The 25,173-nt window shown below is 34.2% G+C and overlaps 4 protein-coding genes and 1 non-coding gene across 5 annotated transcripts; 3 read left to right on the forward strand and 2 right to left on the reverse strand.

Annotated features, from left to right (window-relative positions):
• Window positions 1–2,714: 2,714 nt before the first annotated feature.
• Window positions 2,715–5,353, reverse strand: LOC114716472 (uncharacterized). The gene is made up of 4 exons (XM_028901477.1): window positions 4,807–5,353; window positions 3,653–4,097; window positions 3,427–3,542; window positions 2,715–3,224 (listed from the first exon to the last, which is right to left on the reverse strand). The coding sequence occupies exons 1-4, from the start codon at window positions 5,207–5,209 to the stop codon at window positions 2,803–2,805; spliced, it is 1,386 nt and encodes a 461-aa protein (XP_028757310.1). The 5' UTR covers window positions 5,210–5,353; the 3' UTR covers window positions 2,715–2,802.
• Window positions 5,354–8,514: 3,161 nt separating this feature from the next.
• Window positions 8,515–10,304, reverse strand: LOC114716474 (auxin-responsive protein IAA27-like). The gene is made up of 5 exons (XM_028901480.1): window positions 9,784–10,304; window positions 9,432–9,667; window positions 9,140–9,281; window positions 8,908–8,969; window positions 8,515–8,783 (listed from the first exon to the last, which is right to left on the reverse strand). Exons 1-5 carry the CDS (start codon window positions 10,203–10,205, stop codon window positions 8,728–8,730), a joined length of 918 nt encoding a protein of 305 aa, XP_028757313.1. The 5' UTR covers window positions 10,206–10,304; the 3' UTR covers window positions 8,515–8,727.
• A 4,846-nt stretch (window positions 10,305–15,150) lies between these two features.
• Window positions 15,151–15,232, forward strand: TRNAS-CGA (transfer RNA serine (anticodon CGA)). The gene has a single exon. It is a non-coding gene; the product is annotated as a tRNA-Ser (tRNA).
• A 111-nt stretch (window positions 15,233–15,343) lies between these two features.
• Window positions 15,344–16,196, forward strand: LOC114716475 (protein THYLAKOID ASSEMBLY 8, chloroplastic). Its single transcript, XM_028901481.1, has one exon. It carries the CDS (start codon window positions 15,390–15,392, stop codon window positions 16,119–16,121), a length of 732 nt encoding a protein of 243 aa, XP_028757314.1. The 5' UTR covers window positions 15,344–15,389; the 3' UTR covers window positions 16,122–16,196.
• A 3,821-nt stretch (window positions 16,197–20,017) lies between these two features.
• LOC114716471 (transcription factor bHLH68-like) lies at window positions 20,018–24,906 on the forward strand. Its single transcript, XM_028901476.1, has 9 exons — window positions 20,018–20,502; window positions 20,859–21,240; window positions 21,351–21,434; window positions 21,860–21,925; window positions 22,226–22,291; window positions 22,403–22,459; window positions 23,014–23,058; window positions 23,351–23,395; window positions 24,412–24,906. The coding sequence occupies exons 1-9, from the start codon at window positions 20,357–20,359 to the stop codon at window positions 24,538–24,540; spliced, it is 1,020 nt and encodes a 339-aa protein (XP_028757309.1). The 5' UTR covers window positions 20,018–20,356; the 3' UTR covers window positions 24,541–24,906.
• Window positions 24,907–25,173: the final 267 nt, after the last annotated feature.

The following is a 25,173-nucleotide window of genomic DNA, read 5'->3' on the forward strand; positions in this document are numbered from 1 at the left end:
TTTTCTTAAGGATTGTTTGATCTTTTAAACTGGATGGAGATCAACATTTGGTTTGTAAAGGAACTATTACTATCAAAGTTCTATACAATGGGAAGATTGGTTAAGGGTACTTCAACTTTCTTTGTAAAAAAAAAAAACCAAGGCTATGGTGCAAAGACTATACAAAAGAAGTAACTAACTCAAAGCAGTATCCTCACATATATAACTATGTAGGATTTGTCTATAATGAAGTAAACAAATGTATTTGAGTGTGATTGATTTCATGTTGAAAATTATTCTAACATTGTGTTTCGTTTTACGCTGAAAATTATTAGGATTGATAGTTTTCAACGTGAAACCGAATACACTCTAAGATATATCTATTCAGAAATATTTTAATTTATGACAAGAAAATATAGTTTATCTAAAATGTTATTAATAATTGAAATATTTTGCATATTTTTGTGATACATGGAGGACGAAAATGATGGTTTGAATTTAATAACAAGACATGAGTTAAATCAATTCCGTGCTAAGAAAGAAAAAACCGTATCCCTCTTTACTCTTGAGCCTGCATGCATGCCCACTTATATCTACTATCATAAAGAAGCACATGAAAGGTTCCAACACCCAACACCAACATTGTCAACAAAACCATAAATGCAAAAGCTAACCTAAACCAGAAATCAAGGGCGTCGTTACACTTACTGTCTTGTCTCTGCCGAGGATGTAACTCCGAACGGATCCAACTTTCTTCGGGATTGTTCCCAAACGAACATGCTTCAAAACCCTATCCCATGTTCTTCTCCAAAGCCTAATCTTTCCATCTCCATAGGCTGCAAATACTGTATCATTCGACACCTCTATTGCCACCACTCTGCAAGCCTTGGTTCTGAGCTGTCCACACTCTGTGAATTCTGGAAGCTTCCACACCCTTATCACATTTGAATCTGAACCAGTGTAGACCAATCCATTATTTGACAGTGAAATGGACAGGATCTGACCATCTTTTCTGAGGACAGAGGAAGCACAGTGGTAAGTGGTTTGTGGTTCTTCAGAATCAGAAAGCTTTGTGTTTGTGGTGCGAGGATGGAGAGGAGAGGAAAGAGGAGACGCCTGGAGGCTCCGGGAAAGCGTAGGACACGAAAGGCGAGGCGGCGAGTGAGGGAAATCTGAGAAAGGAAGCTCTTTCGTGGAATGGCTTCTCAAGAAAGTGGTTTGAGTAGAGCTTCTAAAAGAAAAGGATGGGGTATCATCAGTTGAGTTGGAAGAGTCCATTGAGGCCGTTGATCTTGTCGTCTTCTTCTTCTTTCTTTCAATACCAAAAGATTCTTCAAAAGTGGTGGTGATGGTTATGAATTAAAAGTGGTGCTAGGAGTGGGGTTTGTGAATGGCGTGTGGTATTATGGCAGAAGCTATACGTTGTGGATGGTTTAATAAGCAATGAAGATTACAGCTACGTCCAATGGCTTCCATGTGGGCCATGCTTTCCTTTTTTTAAATCTAAAATTTTGCACTGATTTCCATGCAAAAGAATGTTAAACATCCTTACGGTGACAAGTTGACAGATACGGCTACTTAAATTAAATAGATTCATGCATGATCACATCGTTACTGATACTGCAAGAGTGAATTATTGTTATTGTACCAGATGCAGCATTGGTATAGGACAAAATGGAACTTTTTCCGAGATCAGGAGATGTGAAAAAACACATATCTAACCTGCTGGGATTATCTTAAAAATGAGAATTCCTTGAACAATAAGTGAGTGGTAAACATAATACATCAATACAAAAGAGCAATGTTAATTCCTCTGGTGATGGGAACACTCTTTTAGATACATTGAGCCCATCATTTAAATTTCAAAGAATGAAAGGGTGTAGAATGTAAAGTAGGTGACCGTGAAACTGAAAGGGGGTTCATTTGAAGAGGAAATGCACTTGACCTGGGAATGAGAATTGATCAGCTAATAAGCCCATCTTAACCCCATGTTTGGTATGCTAGAGGGGAAGGAAGAAAAATTTTAATAAACTCGATTTGAAAAATAAAAAAATATATAATTATAAAATTTTGATAAAGAGAAAAGGTAAGATAAAAAAAAATAAGTAAAATTAATTAGAAATTTTTAAACCAACTTTTTCAATTTTTTAAATAGAACTCGTTAAAATTTTTTCTCTTTTTCCCCGTCATTCCCCTCATATCAAAGGGGAAGATGATGAAAGCACCCTATTCAAAGAAATGTGAATAGTAGACCCTACTCTACTCTGAATTACCTCATGACATGATAACTTAAGCTTCACATTTATTATAGTGAGTCAAGTTTCATTCTTAAAACGGCTGAACATGTGGTCGCTACCTCACCTTCGAGCTTCGACGCAAGATCTGCTTATAAAATTACCTTTTCGAGTGCCATTTAACTTATGGATCAACATTTTCATTCCCTTGGATCGTAGGGCTTCGTTGGACTAAAATTTTCCATTCCTTGGATCAACCCGTTCTCATGCCCTGTGGCATGCTCGAAATAGTTAAATTTCCAAGATGATGCAAGCGACCATAGGCTTTGTTTTGTTGACAAAACTTCATAGGAATTACAAAAGAAAGTAATATTAGTTAAACATCCATCCATTGGCAACTAAGTCATGCACAAGTTTTTTTTTTTTTTTTCCCTTGGGCCGGAAAAAAGAAGTTAGTGAGTTACTAAACCAGACAAAGAAGATAAGGTCAGTCAACGAAGATTTAAAGTGGGGAAACCACTACATATCAAGCCTTAATCAACTGAAGCAACAATTCATACAAAATACACTATAAAAATTCCTCGTAAACTCATCTAGATTCTTCAGATATCTGTAAATAAACTATCTGAGTATACCCATTAAATACACTATTGTCGAGTCTGGCCAAACCAAGCCTTTGGAACAGACCATAGCGGCCATCTTCAACTATAGGACTGGTTGCACGGGCAGGATCATATCTGGTTTGATGGGTGAGGGAAGGGCCAGCAACTGGAGGGAGTTCCCAGTAAACATCAAGGATTGATTCCACAAACCTGCTGTTCTCAAAATGTTCTGCATATGAAATTGGCTTATTACTATGATTGAAGTTATCACGCATGTAGCCTCTAACTCCCCACCACTGATCTCCTGGTCCGCAAAGTTCTTCGATATCAACAGCTTTCTCCCAGAATTTCTTCCTTCTTGACCTGATCCTAGCTTCATCACTATCTCTAAAGCAGCTGTGGCCCCCTCCTAGATCAACAAATGAATAGATAAAATTTGTTAAGATTCTGTTCCTCTCAGCAAAGCTCATCCAGCATAAATCATTGAGATAAATCAATCTCAATAGGAAATGGAACATCATTGAAACTCTTCCGCTGGGGACTGAAGATTACATGAGTTTCTCACTCTGACAGAAAGAACATGGAGTACAATACAATGAGTGAATACAAACCGCTTATATAGGATTGATCACATATCTGCCTCAATGAATAATGGTCTCCAGTTCCAGTGTCATAGTTATCCTCAAAAACAAGATGCCGAAACCCAGCTTTTAAAGCTTGCTTAATTCTGCCCAACATAAAATTTAAGGGGAAAAAAGAAAAAAATATTAAGCTATGGCAAGTTTAGCAGAAGTAGTGATCAATGCAAACAAGCTTCCTCAAGGATCCAGAAATTACCTTTTCAATTCATTCTGATGATCATCAAAAAATATAAGAACTTGACTAAGGTCACTAATTCCATGTTTCTTCATTACTTTTGACCAGTCAACATTTCCAAAATCTACGAAGTCCTTGCCAGCATAATATGTGCAGTTTCCATCAACATAAGCAGGCCCCTTTTTGAGATACTTTTCTGGATGCCTTGGTGTTATAGAGATAATTGGTGTGTCAGGCATAGCCTGTCGCAAAACCCAAGTTGAATGTCCCTTAAAAGCACCACTCTCAATCATCAGATCTGGCTTCAGCCACTGAGCTATAAACCAAAGCCCAAAACTATGATCAAAACCCATCCCATACATGTTGTTCTTTATTGGTCGGGTTTCATATATGGGAACAAATTCTTCCAGTCCCTTAAGCAGATCCTTTGACGTCCACTCAACCTTTTTACCATGTTTCGTTCTGCCTTTACCAAGAATAAGAGTATAAGTGTCCAAAAAGATCAAACCGCATGTACTTAATCATATCAAAACAGAAGGAAATCAAATTATCATTTCATGACTGGCATTTTATGTTCAAAATATAATTGAATTTGCTCTCCATTTATCCATAACTAAGTGCAAGTTCAACCTTCAGTAAAGCTATGCGAATAATAAGAAATATACCCAAAAAATTATGAATCAACGTTCTACTCCTAACTTCAAATGTTTAACTGATTAGCCATGAATGTTGAAACCACAGTTTCCATACAATCTTCTTGTGGAAAATGCAGAACAGAACAAAAATAATTCATACATCTACTAATTTACAATTACACCTAAGTCTCTTCTCAAAATACATGCTCACACACTCAAGTGATTATCATTTAAATGTTGGACTCATTTTACTTTCCTCAAGCTTTTCTTGGAAGTCCAATGCTCCTTCAACTAAAGCCAAACCAAAATTGTAAACCCCAAAGAGCCAATCACAGCTAATTCAGACGGCACAAATGCAACTTCAATAACTCATAATCCAAAAGTACTAAAGGCCGATTCACAGCAAATTTGCAAGCTAGCGGTCTTCCCCGATCCAAATGAAAAACCAAAAAAATCGAATAACACAAACACTTGAATCCCAAAATAACATTCAGCACTGCTAAATTAAACAGATCAAATCAGATGCATAGTGACACTCACACCAGGGCACACCAAGGGCTCCAAAATCCGATTCAAGACCGTCGAACCCGAAGAAGCCAGCACGAGACACAGGGCTATAGGAGGATGAGATGCAGACGAAGCCTCGAGAACTAAAGAGGAAAGAGGAGAACAAGAAGAGGATGAGAAGAAACGCAAGGGCAAAGACACAGTAGGCACCAGAGCCGGTTCGTGAGAGGTAATTGGAAGCCCTATTGGTGGCGTGGAAAAAGAAATGCTGATGTTTCTTGGTCTTGGATTCGTCGCCGGGGGAAGCAGTGACCCCATCGTCTTCGTCGTCACTGAACGTGGAGCCACGCCGGGCAGACAAGGCCCTGTCCAACAACATGGCTGTAGAGAGATGAGGATGCCGGTGAGTAGGGGTTGTGCTCGGTGACGATGACATAATCCTTGAATTACGCTATTAACTTACTGATTTTTTTTTTTCCCTCAACACAGCTTCATCTGATCTAAGTGATCTGTGCGACAAAAAGTGAAAGCTGGAGAACACAGTCTCATCGAACTTCCTCTTTCCGTTGTGAAAATTAGGGTCTGTTAATCCGCTTACACTTGGCAGATTAAGCGCATTTTAGAGATGGCAAGGGAAGGATTTTGAGTGATACAAAAATTCCATTAAGGAAAGTAAATTTCTTCGCTTAGATGTTTGATGGAATATAAATAATAAGAAACATTATAAAGAGGTTCAAGAATTTAAAAAAAAAAAAAAAGGAAGTTCAAGAAATGAAATTATTAATGACAAAATTGGTTAAAAATTTTCTTATTAGAAAATTAGTTGTGAAAAAGTATGCGAGTGTAACTTTTTTTCGATCATATGCAATATATTTTTAGATTTATGTAAATATTTTTTATTTCACATATAAGTGAAGATAGATTCTTTACAATGTGTGGTGAAAGATAGGTAAATGTCTTCCATTTTACATAAAGATTAAGATTACCTACGCACAATTAAAAAAAATTATACCCACTAAAATAAATTACACTTGAATTCGTAAACAAATTCCATTTATGTTTGCATAATTTACCTTTCTAGTTTAGAAGTTTTGATCAATTTTTTCTTTATTTATAAGTCCTATGATTTGTTTGACACAAACTTTTTAAGTTTGGGTGTTCGCAAGACTCAAAATCTAGCAATACCCACCCGAATCCGCTAAAATTATGCCATCCCAATTCTTAAAAAGTAACTAGAAAAATAATTAGGTAATTTTTAGGCTGGGTCAAATGTCCCTAACCCTACCCAGAGTTTATACATATAATTCTATTTAATATATACTATACACATATATTTATTATATAAAATTGTATTTAATGTATATAAAATATTCGTAGATGATAGAAATAAATATTTCAAGACTTAAGTTATTGACATATTTGATCATAGATGTTGTGTGAAGACCTGTCATGTTATATTTGACTATGTAATTATAAGGAGATACGGAATAATAGATGAATATATAGATTTGTAGTATAGTGTTTGTGTTTATATTTATTTTCTCAAAATATTGGGTTAATATAATTTTTAGTCCTTTAAAGTTTTTCTTGTTTGAGTTTTGGTTCCTCATGTTTCAAACAATAGGTTTTGATCTCTCAAGTTTCTTTTTATTTAAACATTAATCTCTATAATTTAATAAAAATTAGATCATTTTACTTTTAAAAGACCAAAATTTATAGTTTAAAACTTAATGAACTAAAACTAAAATGAAAATAAACTTAAAAGACTAAAAATTATATTAATCTTAAAATATTTTAAGCCATGGAATTATAAAATATTTTAAAATTCAAAATATTATTTATTAAGTTTGGTAGGGATTTTTGCAAAATATGAATAAAGTGTCACCATTTTGGAGAAGCCGTCCTGTCCAACTTTGCTCATGTCAGTCCTACTTTTAAGTTTCCACATCAAATGTCCAAAATGCCCTCACCATGCTTATTTGAGCACACTTTGAATAGTGCTAACATAATTACATAAACAGCCTACCTTCACATAATCCTCTTGAACCAAGTTACTATCCATATCAAGTGTTATAAAGTAATTGGCATAAATATTAAGAACTTGTTGATACAACTATTTATTTACTGAAACAGAGAGAATGCGTAATGCGTATAGGAATTTCTACATACCTAAAGTTAGAAAGTATATATACCAACACCGCTAATTGCAAAATGCTACAAAGAATATAACGAATAGCTTGAGAAGGAAGGGTGATGTGATGATGCACAAATTCATTTATTCCTTATTTGACAAAGAAGGGACCCAAACAGTTCAAATGGAAAGACAAGAATTTCAGAAAACCTTTCTCCAATCCACAACATCCAAATCCAATTCAAATATATAAATCTCAAGAACGAACAAGAAACCCAGACAGACATCATTAGCTGCGGCCAACTGGTTCATTGGCCATGGTGTGTTTGGGAGCTGTGTTTGGATGCAGGCGTTCTAATTCCGTACAGGGATATCTTATCTCGACTTTGATCGTCACAGTAATACTTTGTTGCGTTCGATTGCTCTGTTTCTTCATTGGCCGTTTGGTTAAGAGAATAAGAGATTCCCGTCGCCATGCTTCCGCCTCTGCCTCTGCCTCTGCCTCTGCCTCTGCAGCTCCAAGCCAGGCCTTGCAATAATTGTATCCACAAAAATCATGGCATGCCACTGCATCAGAAATCATTTTGGTTTTCGATTCTCCACCGTTTCATGAAGACAAGGGAACAAGTCATTATTTCAGGCCTGAAACTAAAAGGGGTCAAACTAAAAATTGTGAAAATTCTCCCTCTGTTTTTTTATTTGGCAATTGAATTTGCAAGTGGCCTTTATTTGGGTTTACTTGGATAGTTGGATGTCTGGTTGAACTTTGTTTCCGATAAAAGTAGAACATAATAACGAAAGATTACAGGAGAGAGTAATCAGGGACTTTTAGCATACATGAATGAATGAATTCACTAAATTGGAATGTCTCCTCCTACTATTACTATGTAAAAGTACAATTTTATTTTATAATTTAATTTCGAATTTAATGTTTACTATCAATAATTATGTTAATATATTAAATTATATTGATACAAACAATTAGATATTTTATTCCGTGAAAAACATCACACTCATTTGCGAGGTAAACATGTAAGTAGCAAAATAAAACCATCGCCCAAACATAATAAAGTATAAAAAAACTATAATAATAAAAATACATACCACTTCATGTTGCTAATAGAAAAGATAGATAATTAATTTAATTTATGGATATTAAAAAAATAGTTAAATTAGTTATTTGTAATAAACATATGTTAATTACTTTAAAAGTACTATATTTTTTTTAATATTGTGTATTGAAATGATTTCTTAGCGGCAATCTTCTTAATAAAATATTATATTTATAATCAAATCTAATTCTCAACTAATTTTTATATTAAGAATTGAAAAAAAAAATATTTTAGAAATTAGTTGTGTAAGTGTGTACATATAATCATTCCTCATTCTCTATATAATTCTTTGAATGGTAATTCATACTCATCTTTCGATTCTTTTAAGTCTTTCGACTAACCATATTATGTGGAATCATGAGTTCTTTAGTTATTTAAAAAACCAAAGATGATGAAAATAATAAAATCCCATCTATAACTCAACAGATGATGAGTGTTTAGATCTAACAAGCAGAGAAAATTTGCAAAGAATATCAGTGACCAGGAAGACACAAAAAGTAACTGTTTTATAACAGTAACATGTAATCCAACCAACATAAAATAAAATACATAAACAAACATTGCGTATATATATTAGGATGTTTCTATGGAAGAACTTTGCATTGCAGTGTAATCTATAGATGCATCCCAAAATTCAAAAAACCAATGAAATTTTATATCATATGATTTGGATCAACAAGAACCCTAAAACTCAAAATGCTCCACTTTGGCCTATTTGATTCTTCTCCAGTTGTTCTGGCTCCTGCATTTTTCCACGGCCCTGGGAGCTGCAATTAACACAAGTTAAATTAATGGCAAAAGTTAACTCGGGATTTCAAAAAATTGAAACAATTTGAGAAAATGTGTGCATTCCTTAGCTTGAAACTCACAGAATAATTTTAAAATCAATACCTAGCCCAATTGCTTCAGAACCTTTCATGATCCTCAGTCTCCTACATGATTCAGTGAACATCCTGCGGTAACATAATAGCAGAATCAGCCAAGAAAATTTTGGGTCACAGCATGAGAATCAGAGGAGGAAACTTGGAAATTTGGGTTGTTAATGCATCAGAAAGAATCAGATCAGAATCAAATGAATTATAACGTTAGAGGATTCAGAATGAATGAATCAGAAAGAACTTACTCCCATGGGACATCACCAACAAGCATCCAATCTCCATCCTTGTCTTCATATGTAACAACATATTCAGACACATGAAGAAGATCCCTCAAAGAGCTCTCACTCAGACCATCTTTCCCAGGAAACCCACCAGAAGCGCATTCACCTAGTTTGACCAAAAACCCCAAAACAGAAAAACATCAAGATGGAACCTTGCTATGTTTCTTTATTGGGAAAACTAAATATGAACACCCAAAAGCTTATATCTGACAAGTGGGCATAAAGCAACTAGTGGGGGGAAAAAAACAGAGTATACCAACAGTGAAGCAGGTGAACATTTGCTCAAGGGCTGAAGAAAGTTGCATATAGTCTGTGTACATGCTTAGATCAACCTTTCTGAGATATGGAGCACCATCCATACTAACTTTTACATAGAGACAACCACATGCTTCTGGTTTTCCCTCTTCTTCATCGTCGTTGTTCTTTGTCAAGCTACAGGCCATCGTGTTTCTCCGATAGGATCGAATCGGAGGCCACCCCACAACCTGGGCCCTGTAGCAATCAAATAGATCATGTTTCATTAATCTTTGCATTGATGCTCAAGAGTTCAAGAATCTCAAAAAACCAGATAAATCATGCCTCATTTGCAGGAGAATAAAGATGCTTACTTTGCAGAAGGAGGACTGGCATGCTCGTGTGTTGCAGAAACCTCATGCTTCTTATCATGGCTTAGTTTGGCAGATTGAGGAGCCTTGTGGGTATTATTTCTTTTACCCTCAAGGCCGACAATGGCATCATCAGATTCATTATCACTCTCTTGAAAAACCCATTTCCTGGAGGACCCTTCCTTAATGGCATCACAGAAGCCTCTCTTAGAGCCAGCAACAATGTTCTTCGAAGCGGTTGTGTTCTGCAAATCCTTCCCAAACAGAGATATTACATTTGTTGACTTTCTCTCTGGAGACTCACAACCAGGAAGCCCAAGCCTGAGCTCTGTCTCCTTCAAGTTGAGACGCGAGCTCTTTTCAGAGATGTCCATGGAACGGTTCTCTGATAAGCCTATGTAATCATGTTCCAGTAGTCTAAACATGAAAATGGCACAATCAAAAGATCTCAAACAAGACTTCCAAAAAAAGAAGACGAAGCTAAGAGCAGAATAATGCAATACTATGTTATGGAAATGGTCCTGAGGACCTGTACTAAAGAAAATGGTTTGAGACTTCAGGTGACGGAGAAAAGAACCTTCTTGGACCTTTCTATAGCCATCTCTCTCTCTCTCTGAGAGACCAAACAAAGGAATTAAAAAACAAAAAACAGTTTTTTTTTTTTCAGTGCAAGGGAAATGGGGAAGCCATCCTTTTTGCTGTAGGTAGCATAATTTGAGACAATGATCATAATATGAGCGAAGGTGTCTGCAAGGAGAAGGTCCTTTTTATAAAAGAAATAAATTATAAAAAGTGAATATTTGATATAACAATGAGAATTTTCACCGACAAGTGGCCAAGCAACCCCCGGCAACCTTTTACACAGTGTTCCAAGTTGCCAGTTGAGCAACACATACTTTGGTACAGACCGAATAAAGTGAACCAGCTCAGGAAACCCCAAGTTAGACACAGACCATACCCTTGCCAGTTCATGACACGGCAGATATAGTACAGCGGATTGGATTATAGGACTCTGGTTAAGAAAACACAAAAAAATTGAGAACCTTGGTTAAGAAACAAATACAACTCAAGTTTTCTTGTTTCTTGTCCTGTGCTTAAAAATCCCTTAAAATAATAAATAATGATGAGGGGGGAAAGAAAAAACGCACGCACACGCATCCACCACTGAGGAGGAGAGAGGTTTATGGACAAAAAGGTAACATTCTTGGGATGAGCCAGAAAGCAGGGGACAATATTTCAGATCCGAGCATATTTTGTCTGGGAGTTGTTTTTTTTTTTTTTTGGCCTTTTCATATTTTTTCATTCAAGTGGAATCATCAATCAAGCAAAGCACAGTGGGCTTCCCAGGGCTAAGTTAGCATTGAGCTCCTTAATTAGCGGGAGCATATTAAATGAAGAGTTGGCATTGGCAAGATAATTCTGATTAACCATCTTTTTTGGCGGCAAATACAGGTTAGGTCTTTGAAAACTCCATGAGCTTAACACATCTCAAATCTAATAATGCAAACATTATTTAGTTATAGGACTCGATTGTAATAGTTTATAAGTAGATTTTTAATCATGATTTATAAATAAGTTTTTAATTGACTTACATAAAATGCACTTAAATGATTTTAAACATATTTCAAACGGTCCAGATGAAATTTATCTTCCTTCAGTAGCTTATACTCTTCTAATGTTACCAACTTAATATCAAGAACTCCTATCTCAATCTTGGGAATAAGTGATCAACTTTGTTAAGAAAGATTGAACATTTGCATGAAAAAATTATCAATTAGACTCAGGTATCCAAACCCTTTTTAAAAATTATAATAGTCTATTTCCCTTCAACACTATGAGAATTTGATAGAGAAACAACCAAATCAAATGGCACGTACACAAGGACAAGTGACATTATGGCCCTCACAAATACCATGCAACACAAAAGAAACATTTCAATGCATTAAGAAGTAAACCAAACCATCGTTTTAAAAATATGTTTACAGTTTACGAGGTAAATATGTGGAGAAGTTTATCTCATTTTACAGAAAAATATTTCTTAGAAGCATTTTTGAGCATTATCAAACACCCCATAAGGAAAGGTTTGGTCATCTCAGTAAGTAAAGCAGAAGGTTCTTGGCTTCTTTTTTTTTTTTTTTTGACCTGATGAAGGTTCTTGGCCTCACACAAACAACATTTTACAGTTTTACCTAAAAGATCCCTCTTGGCTTAACAGTTAACATTCATACTTATGAGTCTTCCCATAACTAAGAATATGCATCCCTAAAAAGATGGAGCATGATATTAGTTAAGCACAAAAAGGAGAATTGACTTCTTGTTAAGTTATTAACTGTTTGTTTGGATCTTCACTGCAAGAATTTATCTGGCACAGGATTTTCTAATCCAAGTTACTTCGTGCTTTCTCATCTACCTAAATAAATTTATGAATATTAAACAAATTAATTAAATTAATCATTTATAAAAAAAATTTGTGTTAGTTTCTTTAAAATACATCATTTTATGCGACGAATAGAACAAAAAAAGATGTATTAAATTGAAGGCTTATATTAAAAACTGCAGTAATCCCTGATCTAACTTGTATATATTTGTGAACAGATAAATATAATTTTAAAATATAAAAATAAACTTTGTTGGTAAAAAAAAACTAATATATCGTTCAAAATTAAATGAAACTCGTGTGTGAATTTTTATATTTAGGAGAGAGAAAAAGAGTTTAGAAGGACACGCGAAGATCAAAGGGTAATAATTGGGAAGATCTACAAAAGTTGGGAAGCGTGAGAGGGAGGGAGGCTGCGACCTGTACGGCGTTCCGTCTTCCACTTCAAAATTTGCCCTTCCCCACGCCAAAACGGCATTCTGCAGACCATTCCTCGTCGTACGCTGCCCCCATTCTCTCTCATTAAATAGACAGATTATAATAAGGTCCTATATTAAAAAAAATTACAAAATAAATATCTGAAGTTGTTATTTTTTATTTTAAAACTTGTTATTACAATTTTTTTTATATGAGACTTAATTGTAATTTTTTTTTTTAAATATCCTCATCAAAACTAAAACTATTTGACAAACTTTAAAAAAGTTAAAATAAAATTTGGATGTAAACCAAATTATAATTTTAAAAATAATTTTATAACACATAAAGTAAATATATAAAATAAGTTTTGTTTCGATTTGAGTTAAAATATTTTTTAGAAATGCATACAGAAGAATCCAAACACCTCTTTAGATTAACTTATTAAAAGTGATTTTATAAGGTAAGAGATTATTACATAAGAAAAATGATATATCAAGTGAAAATTTTCTGAAAAGTTAAAATAAACTCCCGGTACCCATTAAAATTGACATGTATGCGCTGGTGTAAAAAGTGTTTTCATTGCGCTGGTAAAAAAAAAAAAAAAGTGATTTCATTGCGGGTGCATACGATAACACTCATCCTACAGTCAGATTTTGGGATTGATAACGAATGAATGAATTACATAAACTTTTTAAAGAACTCGAGAGTTGAAACACTCACGGACCCACTAAGCGGATGCTTAGATTCACGTTTTTAATGGAAAACATCAAACATGTATCACTAACAGGAGTTAGGTTTAGCAGAAGATGACTGGTTATTCACAATGTGTCGAATTAAGGTTCGAATATCCGATAGAAGAAGTGTTCGTATTTAATGCCTGATAGTATTTTAAATAAGATTATCTTTAATAAGAGAATATCTATACTTTAACAAAAAAAAATGAAAAACATGTATCGAAATTTAAACACATGTTTGGGTCAGTTTTTTTTCTAGATGAGCTTTTGGGTAAAAGGCATTCCAACGCTGAAGCTAATTCAAGAAGCTTTGCCAACACACCATGGAAAAAGAAAAGATGATAATGAGAAGAAGACAAAAATACTCCTAACAAACCTAATAATTTGATATTATTGATCCTTGGTATAAAAACTTGATATCTAATTTGAGGATATTAAAAAATTAGTTAAATTATTTATTTGTAATAAATTAATGTTGTCTTGTTTAACATATCATTGTTAGTTGTATGCATTGAAACTACCCATCAATAAAAACTTCTTAGTATGCATAATCACCATAGAAATTATTCAGGATAAAATAGATAAATATTAGAAACAAAATGGATTGATACCTGATATTTAGTATTTTCAAATTTTCTCAATGATATATTAACTATTTTTATGATTTTAATTTTAATATTTTTCTTAGAATTATCACGTTATATACATAATTATTTAACAAAATTCATGTTTTTTTTAGTCATTTTATATCTAAACTTACTTTTTTATTATCCATCTGAACAAGTATTAACTTTTCAAACTAACTTTTTATAAATGTCAATCCAAACATAAATCACCTTATATTAACTGACTTTTATTACCCTAACTTAAATTTATAAAAATTAATTAGAATAAAAGTTAGTTTTATCACCACTAATCTAAATACACCCTTATATTAACTTAGCGCAATACATGAGGATTTAGTGATAGGATTTTGGGGAATCCCAATTCCCACAAATGAAGCCAGAGGTTTGATTATACGAAGAAGACTCCGAATTGTGGACAAGAAATCTATTTTGATTTGGGGCATTTAATTTTCCCTCTCCCTCACGAGCTTGTTGGAGCGATGTGAGACCAAAATTTCCAAGTACTCATAATTATGCTCCACACTTTTTTTTTTTCCCAAGTTTGAAGCAGGCAATGTAATGTGCCCTTTTAATTGGCCCTGTTTAATGTGAGAATACAATTAAGATTCTAGTGTTAGATATCCCAGTTTCTGCCGGCTTTGACCATATAACACACACACACAAGAATGTAAATTATGCCGGATTATTAAGATATCCACAATATATATCATCTTTCTTTTTCCCAGGCCTGTTACGTTATCTTTAAGAAGAAAAATCAGAGAGCTTGAAAAAAGGATGAAATATCCCGTAAATAGCATTCAAAAAAACACAAATATTATTAACAAGGATTGGGTCTAGCAGAAGGAGCTAGTTCACCACAACATGGTGAACCAAGGTTCGAATCCCTGCTGGAAGAGGTGCTCACATTTAGTACTTGACCGTATCTCGAATAAGATTACCAATAAGAGGATACCTATGCTTTAACCAAAAAAAAAAAACACAAATACCGTCATGATACTTTCATCATAAAAGGAAGAATACACGGACAGTCTTATCAATTGGCAAAGATGGGCTCAAGCCCACTTTGCCCTCCGTTCACCTATGGGCTATGGATCTTTGGGCCATACATTATGCTTATAATTTCTGTAATATTTCCAGGACAGAAAAAAGACGTTGATGTGGTTATGCCAGACAATCATTGCCTCTATCTAATAAAAATGACAACATTCATCGTGGCGTCGATATGTCCGAGTGGTTAAGGAGACAGACTCGAAATCTGTTGGGCTCTGCCTGCGCAGGTTCGAATCCTGCTGTCGACGTCCATAATTTTTCGATTTTGTATTTTCATTCATCCCCTCATATGAAGGGCAAATTCGTCATTTGATTCCCAATCCGATAAGCTTAATAGACTAGATATCTCACTGTTTTAGCCCTGTGCCCCTCTCGTCGTCTTCCCTCGCCTGTTTCTGTTCGGCCATGGCTTTTTCAACTTGGCACCAAAACCCCACCTTCCTTAAACCCCACGGTTCTCTACCACCCAAACCTTGCACCGCTACCACATCCTCGCCTTCCACCTACGTTCCGGTCCGGTGCGGCGGTCCCCGGTCTCAGCGCGGGCCTCTCGTAAAAGGCCGAACTCTCAGCATTGAAGCAATCCAAGCCGTCCAAACCCTCAAGCGTCTCCATCGAACCAAACCCTCCAACGTAGACGACCTCGTCTCCAAGAACCTATCGCGGCTGATCAAGTCCGACCTCATGGCCGTCCTCAAGGAGCTCCTCCGGCAGGACCAGTGCGCGCTAGCCCTCCGAGCCTTCTCCGCCGTCCGATCGGAATACCAGGCGGAGCTGTCGCTGTACGCAGAGATGGTGCAGGCTCTGGCGAGGAATGGGATGGCGGAGGATGTGGACCGTCTGATTGTGGAGATGGGGGAATCGGAGGGTGGAATCGAGTGCGACGACAAGGGATTGGTGGAGTTGATCAAGGCGGTGATTGGAGCGCAGAGGAGGGAATCAACGGTCAGGATTTACGGGATGATGAAGAAGAGTGGGTGGGGGTGGCGCGTGGAGGCGGATGAGTATGTGGCTAAGGTTTTGAGTAACGGCCTCAAGAACTTTGGGGAAGAGGCTCTTTCTCAGGAGGTTGAAAGTGAATACAAGAAGTCATTTGCCAAGTTCTCCAGGGACAGATTGGTCAAACCAATTATTTAGTTGTTGTAAAATGTAATCGCCTTGTGATCCGACAGAATTGAAAATACAATTTTGGTCATTTGATTTTATTACACAGATTAGTTCCGAGTTCTTTTTTTGTTTTTTTTGACCTTGAGTTCCAAATTCTTCTAACCTTTCTTTTTTGTTAAAAATGATATACTAACGGTTTGAACCCTGAAGGTTGTACAGGTGAAACCGAATCTGCAACTTTTACCAGACTTCAAAGTTATTTGCCTAATTCTAGCCACAAAAAAAAAATTGCCTAACTATTGGATTTTAAAGATAAAGTCACTTGTGGGTAAAACTAGTCTCGGTGGTCTCTTGTGACCTAAAAGCAAGTCGGATGTATCTTGTTAAAAAAATATTTAGATAAAATCAAAATAATAGTTTTAAAAATATTTTCAAAATGTATAAAATAAATACTTGAAAAAAGTTGTCTCGTTTTGTAAGAAGTATTTTTGGGTGTTTTCAAACACTCACTGGCTGTTATAAATTAAATAGCGAGTTTTTTGGGTTCTTTTTTCAGTTGTGGCCTTTTTTAATATTGAAACTTCATTATTGGGCTTTGTCTGTGGGCTTAGACTACAGCCCAAACTTTCTTTAACATTTCTCAAAGTTTTTCCTTTTTGACATGATGGCGTTCCTGAGCTTTATTGTTGTACTGTTTAGACTTTAGACCAATTCCATGTCAGACAGGCCCTCAATGTTAAGTATCATTGAGAAATTGGAGAAAACAATTATCAGAAGTGAGATTATTTTTCTTACATATAGCATCAAAAGAAATTATGGAAAAGTAACTTTTTATTCGATTTATTTCTCTCCACTAAATATTTTGCGGGGCAAAAGCGTAATTTGGGTCACATCTAATCGCCACAAAAAGAAGTAAGACTCTGTACGAAAAAACAAAAAATAATGACAAGAGGATATTATTTGATTGTCATGAATCATGATTCCAAAAACAAAGTCAAATGATATTTCATTCCCTAACTTTATTTGTCATTTTAAACACTTTTTTAGATTTAAGACTTTTTAGAATAACTTTTTACATTTCAAATTTCTACCATCATCCGATGTTTTAAGTCAAATTTAAATCACATTGGTTTCTCTCTCACACACAGAGTATTTGCTGAGTTGAATTCATCATTTTGAGTGAAATAATAGTTCAGGGAAAAAAGGAAAACAGATAAATATAAAAAGAAAAAAGAAAGATAGAAAGAAAGAAAGAAAATGAAGAATAATGATGTGAAACTCAGTCAAAAGAGGTCATCTTTTTTTTTTTTTTCCTTCCTTTCCCTGTATAATGTTGCTGTTATGTTGCAGCATGATTAAACCAAAAGTTGGAAAAACGATAAAAAGGGAATTGGAAATTAGTAAGCTTGAAGGGCTTTCATTGGTGAGACCTAAATTCCCTGTTTATTGTTCATTCTCAAGTGGAAGACCATTAGTCAAACCAAATCCTTCTGATATGTCTCTCAGTAACCTCTTCTGAGCTACACATGTTTATATAAATAGATATGTCCAACTAGTCAGAAATTATGAAAAAGGTGATATAATAATTTGAAATGATAGCACTTAAGCTTTTCCTGGCTTACGTTTGGCTATCTCATTTTTTACTTTTCATTGATTCTTAATGTGATGCTAGAAACGTTGTTCATGGAAAAAAAGATGAGAAAAAGGGTCTTAAAGAGCTTCACCCCATGGCCCAAAAAGGTTGTCCTCTTCGAAAATTATTTAATCACTTCCGTACTCAATTATAACTTCATACACAGTGGTTCATGTATCTTGATCTCAAGACTTTTAATTTGTTTGTTCGAAATGACTTATAATATAAGCAGTTTTTCAATCATACTTTATAAAATATGAGGTAAGTATGTGAAAAAAATTTTATCTCAACTTATATAAAGTGCTTATAAGTATTTAAAAAGTTAAAGTAAGCAGATGCAAACAAACCTTGAACAGTATGATGCACACGATTTCACCTAACACTACCTAGATTTCAAACTTGCAGGTTGCAAGGAGCCAAAGATAAGATATATTGTTCATAAACAACTTCTTAGAGATCAAATGTATATACATTCCCTCCCGCCTTTAGATTTTTGGCATGTTTCATAATATAGCATATTTTGTCATTATTTTTTTCCACCCTGTATCCTTAACTAATTAACCAATTATGTCTCTAACTAATGACTTTTATTGAGAATAATTTTATAATATGTTACAAGAAATAACTAATTTAGGGTTTATATAAAGTTATCAGGTGCTTATAATAAGAACCAGAGAGGGAGTATATTGTTGATGTGAATATATTGATATTGATATTGATTATATTCCTTTGTTTTTAATAGAGAAAGGAAACAAGAAGTATATGTGTAGAAGCATACCATGTGATGGATAGTATATATCTTATACTTACTCCTTGGCTCTTGGGAAATGTAGTTTTCTTTTTGTTGCACATATATCCTGTTTTGTTCTCTCGTATTTGGATCTACACACACACACACACACAACAACTACACATGGAATTTTTTTTATTTAAAAATTTTGGCTTCTTCATGAATGATTAAGAATATACGATATCTTTAATTAATTAGGAGAAAATTGGAGGCTAATTTTGAGTTTATTTTTATTAATTCTCCTCTCACTATTGTTTGGCAATTGAAATTTCAAAGAGTGACCCCCTATTTTGGGATTTTAAATGAGACAGCATCTCTTATGCAAGAAGGTATAACTTTAATTTGTGTGTGTTAGTTTTCAGTTGCATCCTTCTACGGTACTTAAAAATGATTGCCCAACGCTATCTTTTGACAATTATAAAAGGTTTGTGTGAAGTCTCAAGAAACGAGTGCCCTTCGATCACTGAGTATTAAATTATCATCATGACACACTAACCATTCAATAACTAAAATAAAATTTCCAATTAATTAACTAGGGGGAGTGTGTGTGAGAGAGAGAATTATACAACTGTTCAATTTGAAATCTGACAAATTAATAAAGCACTCTAAAAAAATAAATTAATTGTTTATATTATAATAATATTTGTAAAAATTATTTCAATGAAATTTGAAAACTATAAATTTAGATCTATTTTAACGAGTCAATTAATTTATACTACATATATGACATTTTTATATTATACAACTAAATAAAAACTGCAAAGATATTTCGGTCTATGTATATATAAGAAAAACAGTATAGTGCGTTTTTTTATTTCAATGAAAAAGTGTGTATGTGTGTGTATGCACACACACATATTCTTCTTAAAGGAAGATATAGGTGTTTCACTGTAAAGAAAAATAACCAAGTAAGTGGATCTTTATTACGTAAAATAACATCTATGCCTGGAAAGGCTATATATTCCAATGAGTATTCCATTATAATTAAATCAAAACACCACTGGTTTTCAATAATTAAAGTTCTTTATACATAAATGATCATGAGCAGTCCTTCATGGGAGATTCCTATCATTGTCTGCTTTGATGTATTTATATTTAATGACGGGCACACACTCAGATTCTGAAAATTTGTTTGTTCAAGTGAATTATTGCTGCAGAGAATAAAGAAAGCATGCACACACACACACACACACACATGCCATACTGAGATCCAAATACTAATATGCCCTACTATATACTTCTGTATGCCCCCAACCCTAGCCCCTAGGGCCTGGAACAATCCCACGGTATAACCCTAAATTAAGGAAATAAGCCATTAATTTATAGGCCTCATAACACTAGCCTCCAGCTTTTGTGTCCCACTTTATAATAAAGCAAAAAAGCAGGAATAGATGAGAGGAAAAAGAATACTGAATAAATGAATTAAAAAGAAAGGGAAAGGGAAAGAGAAAGAGAAAGAGAAAGCAACTAGATATGCAAAGTAGTCCATCCTCATCTATCCCCCAAAACACTTTTCAATTAGCTTCTCTTCATCAGCTGAGCTTGTAGAAAAGCAGAGACAGAAACTCTCAAAGCTTTTGGCCAAAGCCTTGTTTGGTTGCACATACAAGGAAATAGCACAAAGTGAAAGAAAAGAGAGAAAGTAGGGAAAGGGGAGAAAAAAAGAAGAAGGAGATAGATTGATAGATATATAGAGATATAGATTAGATTGAAATTTAAATTTGTATATCATCATTAAGGTTTTCTTTTGAAGGTCTCTCATATATTGTTACTAGCTAGCATGATGATAATTGTTTGAAGCTTCTCGCCACCAAAGAAGAAGAAGAAGACTCTTTCATCTAAATGATCATGGCCGGAAACCCTAACTGGTGGAGCATGCATCCACCAACTTTGATCCCTCCTCAGTATGTGCTTGGATCTTCCTCAATTCCCATGAATTTCTTCACTGAAACCCAAGAAACTCCTCAGTCATGGAGCCAGATGCTTTTGTAATTCTCTCTCTCTCTCTCTTCCTCTCTCACACCCACTCTCTCTCTCCAGTACACATGTATTTTCACCTTTTCCATATCTCCAGGCTCAGTTTGAAGGGATCCTCAGGAGTTCAGAAATATGTAGCAGTTTAGAGTTAGTTAGTTAATCAAACACACACACACACACACAAACACAAACATATATACTTTCAAAAACGATTTATTTGATAGATTATTTTATTGGGTTTAGCTTTGATGAAAGAACTGTATGAATTGAAGCCTTTATATTTATTATTAAGTACAAGTTCTTTGGGTACTTTGCTTTTCTTTTTCCTGGGTATTAACATGTTATGGTTTGTGGTTCACAACAACAGTGCTGGTTTACCTGGAGAAGAAGAGAGAATGGGGTCGAATCATTTTCAAGGCAAGAAGATGGAAAATTGGGAAGACCAGATTCTGCATAACGCATCCTCCAGAGCAGCTCCATCACCTCCTCTTGCTGTTGATGTAATAAAGCAAGAGGTTTCCCAAGGTGGTAACTTGTACGGCCATGGAAGTGAGGAGTTTCAGGCTTCAGCAGGATCTTCTCATGCCTCGTCCTCTTCTTATTGGCTAAGCAATATGATGCCCCCATCACTTATTCCTTCTAATTCTTCCCCTAAACCTCGTCAAATCACTACCTCAAGTAACAACACTGATAATATTTTGGATTTCACTTATAACAAGCCACATCATAACAATAATCAACCATCTGAGGTAACAATTTTACACAGACCTTCTTCTCTTCATATCAAGCTTATAGCTTTCATTATTATTTTCTAATCATTCGTGTGTTGTCTCTTTTGTTACCTTGCGTACTGTTATAGAGCAATAATAATAGCTCAGTGGCTTCTGGAGTTTGTAATAAGAAGGCTAGGGTTCAGGCATCTCCAAGCCAACCTCCCCTCAAGGTGACCCACAAAACTCTCAAACTACTTTCGGATCTGAATCCTCTCAACGCGATGAGACACCACAGTGGAGAGAAACTAAAGAAGAATTAATTACAAAAGACAAAAAGAGAGAGATAAGGGCAAAAGAAAGAAAATTATTGTCTTTATCTTTCTATTTACACAATCATCATGTCATAGGAGAGGATCCAAAATCCTCTCCCTTCCTCTCTTGTTACTTCCATGCTCGATCTCCCTAGTTATGTAGCTTTAATTACTTGTGATGTGCGCGTGTCTGTTTGTGAGAGTTTGTATATATGTGTGTGTTGTGTTGTGTGTCGTCTTGCTTAATTGTCTGTCTCTTCAACACTGAAATATTCTTTCTGCTTCGTCACATAGTTTTTAACAGAGAGAAGTTTAAAGCATTTACAAATTTTGATGTGAATCAGGTGAGAAAGGAGAAACTAGGCGATAGAATAACAGCACTTCACCAGCTAGTTTCCCCATTTGGAAAGGTAATTAATTTACCAAACCACTCGTTATTATTATAATATGCTTCTCCTGAAAACAAAGCAGGAATAATGAACATGAACAGAATAATACAAAAACTAAACAAACCATTACAAGACTTTGTTTTGTTTTGTTTCAATTACAAGTCCCCATGATTAACAGTTTCATATGTGTGTGTATCTCAAACTTCTTTACCTTTTATATTTTAACCTTAAAGAAAGGAGAAAAGGTGACAAAGGTTATTGTGGTGGTGGTGCGTGTGGTGGGTGTGTGTGTGTGTGTGTTTGTGTTTTTCCCTTTTGCAGACTGACACAGCTTCTGTCTTGTTAGAAGCCATTGGATATATTAGATTCCTCCAAGGTCAAATTGAGGTGATGTTTAATTCCTTTCGCCCTCATTATATATATACATAGAGAGAGAGAGAGAGACATTCTGTGTGGTTAATGAAGTTACAGAGAGAATTATTTAATGTATATTTGCAGGCACTAAGCTCGCCTTACTTGTCGAATGCATCGAAGAACATTAGGAATCAACACTCTGTAAGTGGCCAAAGCACCCATTATTCATTCTTTTACATTTCCCAAAGCATAAACACAATCCCCCGCTTTTCTCTCTTCCACACACATGTTCATGCTGGAGATTCTTTTGTACGTATGTTGCCCCGCTTAATTATGAACATATATTATTAAAATATAGAATTTTTTTTATTATTATAAAAGGTTACTACTATTATATATAGCTAGGTTTACTCCACTTTTAATTATTTTTTAAAAAACATTCTCTAATATTAAGAGAGAATTACAAACAGGTCTTGAATAAAAGATATACTATTTCGTCATTTTCATTTGCATGTCAAACTTCAATACCACATCATAAAATTATATAGTTACAAGTAATCATGGCTTATATAGAAAATTATTCTTTGGTTACTTGAGACTGCATGTAATCCTCTCAAATATTAATCTCCTCAATAGCGGATGCTTATAGCTTAAAATGCTAAAAATTTTCTAAAAAATATATTTATGTGAAAAATTTATATCTCCAATACCGTGTAAAAGATTTTTGTTATTTATTTATTTATATTTCTGGTTAGGTACATGGAGAAAGGAATTCTGTGTTTCCTGAGGACCCGGGTCAGGTAAGCTTTATTGGATCCATCAACTCACTAGAATCAAATGGGGAAGCTCCTTTTACAATTGTTGCAACTAGTTTATTAATTTATAATTAGCAAAAAGAGAAGAAAGCATTAGAAATTATAATAATAAGGCTTCTCAGCTTTTAGTGAAAAGCATAATGTGAGGCTGCTAATTGTTGATTCGAAGTCAAAAACAGGTTAAGAGGGAAGTTATAAAATATTACTCGTCAATTTATTTTAATTATTAATTTAATAATAATACCTTTTCTTTTCTGCCCTCTTTATTCCAATGTAGCTGTTGAATGACACTGGCCTCAAAAGAAAAGGAGCTTCAAACCAGGTTGCTACTGTTTTCTATTTTCTTTTTTACAAAAGCTTGCCTTTATATGAGTTCTGTATTCTCCTTCATTTGACTCCCATCCATCCCTTTTTATTTTTTTTTCTTATAACAATATAAGTATAGAGCATCGTAATCATCATTATCATCACCTTACAAAGTGGGTATAGAAACCTCCATTCTTAACTGGTAATCAAGCTAATAATGACTAATAATTATAGGTCTGTATCCTTTAAAATTGATTAAGACTTTTATGAATTGTTTAACAATAAAAAAAGAGAAGGGAATAAAAAAAATCAATCTTATTCACTCTCACTCTCTGTATGTATTATTCTTTTTGCCTATTTGAAACAATGATGAACTTTAATTAGTCTTTGGTTAGGTTAATTTGCATCTTAATTTATTCGTCAGTTTGTTGATTTATCGGTAAAAATGCACTTTTGGTTGCTTGATTTTGAAAAGTAAATTTTCCAGTCTTCTAATCCTAATATTATTAGTCTTAAATGATAATTTTTTTACACCAATCATTGTTATTTTCAAAAACTAAACTTGATATGTTAATACTTGTGAATGTTTTCTCAGGATTCAAAATTTTAATGTCAACATTTCTTGCTAATAAAACTAACAGCTTCAAAGAAACAATTTACAAAATTATTAAAGGATCAAAATGTAAACCTTTGTATAAAGTTAAGAATAAAAATACATCTAGTATTCTAATCTTAGTTTTTAGGTGTCTTCAGCACTATGATCTTATTTTGCTGGTGCTTCCAGCACCCTAATATTATTATTTTTAGTTACATTCAGCACCTTATTGTCTAGGGTACTAAATGCACTATAAATAAGATCAAAATATTGGATGCACACAAAAAAAATAACATTAGAGTGCTTGATGCACCTCAAAACCAAATCAGGGTGCTGGATATTCACGGTTATCCTATAGTTAAACGATTGAAGATGCACTTTTGTCTTGATTTATACATGTGAAGTAATAATTGATGAAGAAGTGAATGAATTAGCAGGAAGGAGAAGAAAAGGCGAAGGACTTGAGGAGTAGAGGGCTGTGCTTGGTACCTGTGTCTTGCACCCAACATGTTGGCAATGAAAATGGAGCTGATTACTGGGCACCTGCTTATGCCAGCGGTTTTTAATTTAATCTTCACTCTTCTTATTATATGTATAACATCATGAGCAGCCAATCTATAATAATCTCATCGATTACTACTAATCACCAATAAAATAATTAATATGATTAATTGCTCATGATGCTATGTGTTCATTATTCCTTATGATGCTTTTAACATTAAGCCCATCAAGCAACTACATATATATATATATATATATATATGTATGTATGTATTTAGGTTATAATCCACGTACGCTCTCTAATTCTAATTTCTAATAATCAGGATAGTTACTTGTAATATCGAGTTATGTTAGCACTGAGTTCAAGATTTGTGAAACAATATTACTCAAGATTTTTTTTTTTGCTTTTAAATATATGTATTTTGATGAAGCTGGTCATCATATTTAGTCTTCTTTCTTTTATCATTAATGAATTATTAGTGATAATTATTCACGATAATTAACTTCCACTTTTCCATAGTCTTGTCACCTATATATTGCTTTAGGTATATTAACGATGATTATTAATTAGTAATAATTAACCAGATAATTATTATATATTATTGGTTGTAATCAATGTATACATCTATAAAAACTAACTATAGGAAGCCACATTTGTAATTCCACAAACAATGACTTATAGTTATAATAGCATGGAA

This window comes from Neltuma alba, unplaced genomic scaffold (genome assembly GCF_004799145.2).
Source record: "Neltuma alba isolate B1F8T4 unplaced genomic scaffold, ASM479914v2 tig00011668_pilon, whole genome shotgun sequence".
Classification (NCBI taxonomy): domain Eukaryota; kingdom Viridiplantae; phylum Streptophyta; class Magnoliopsida; order Fabales; family Fabaceae; genus Neltuma; species Neltuma alba.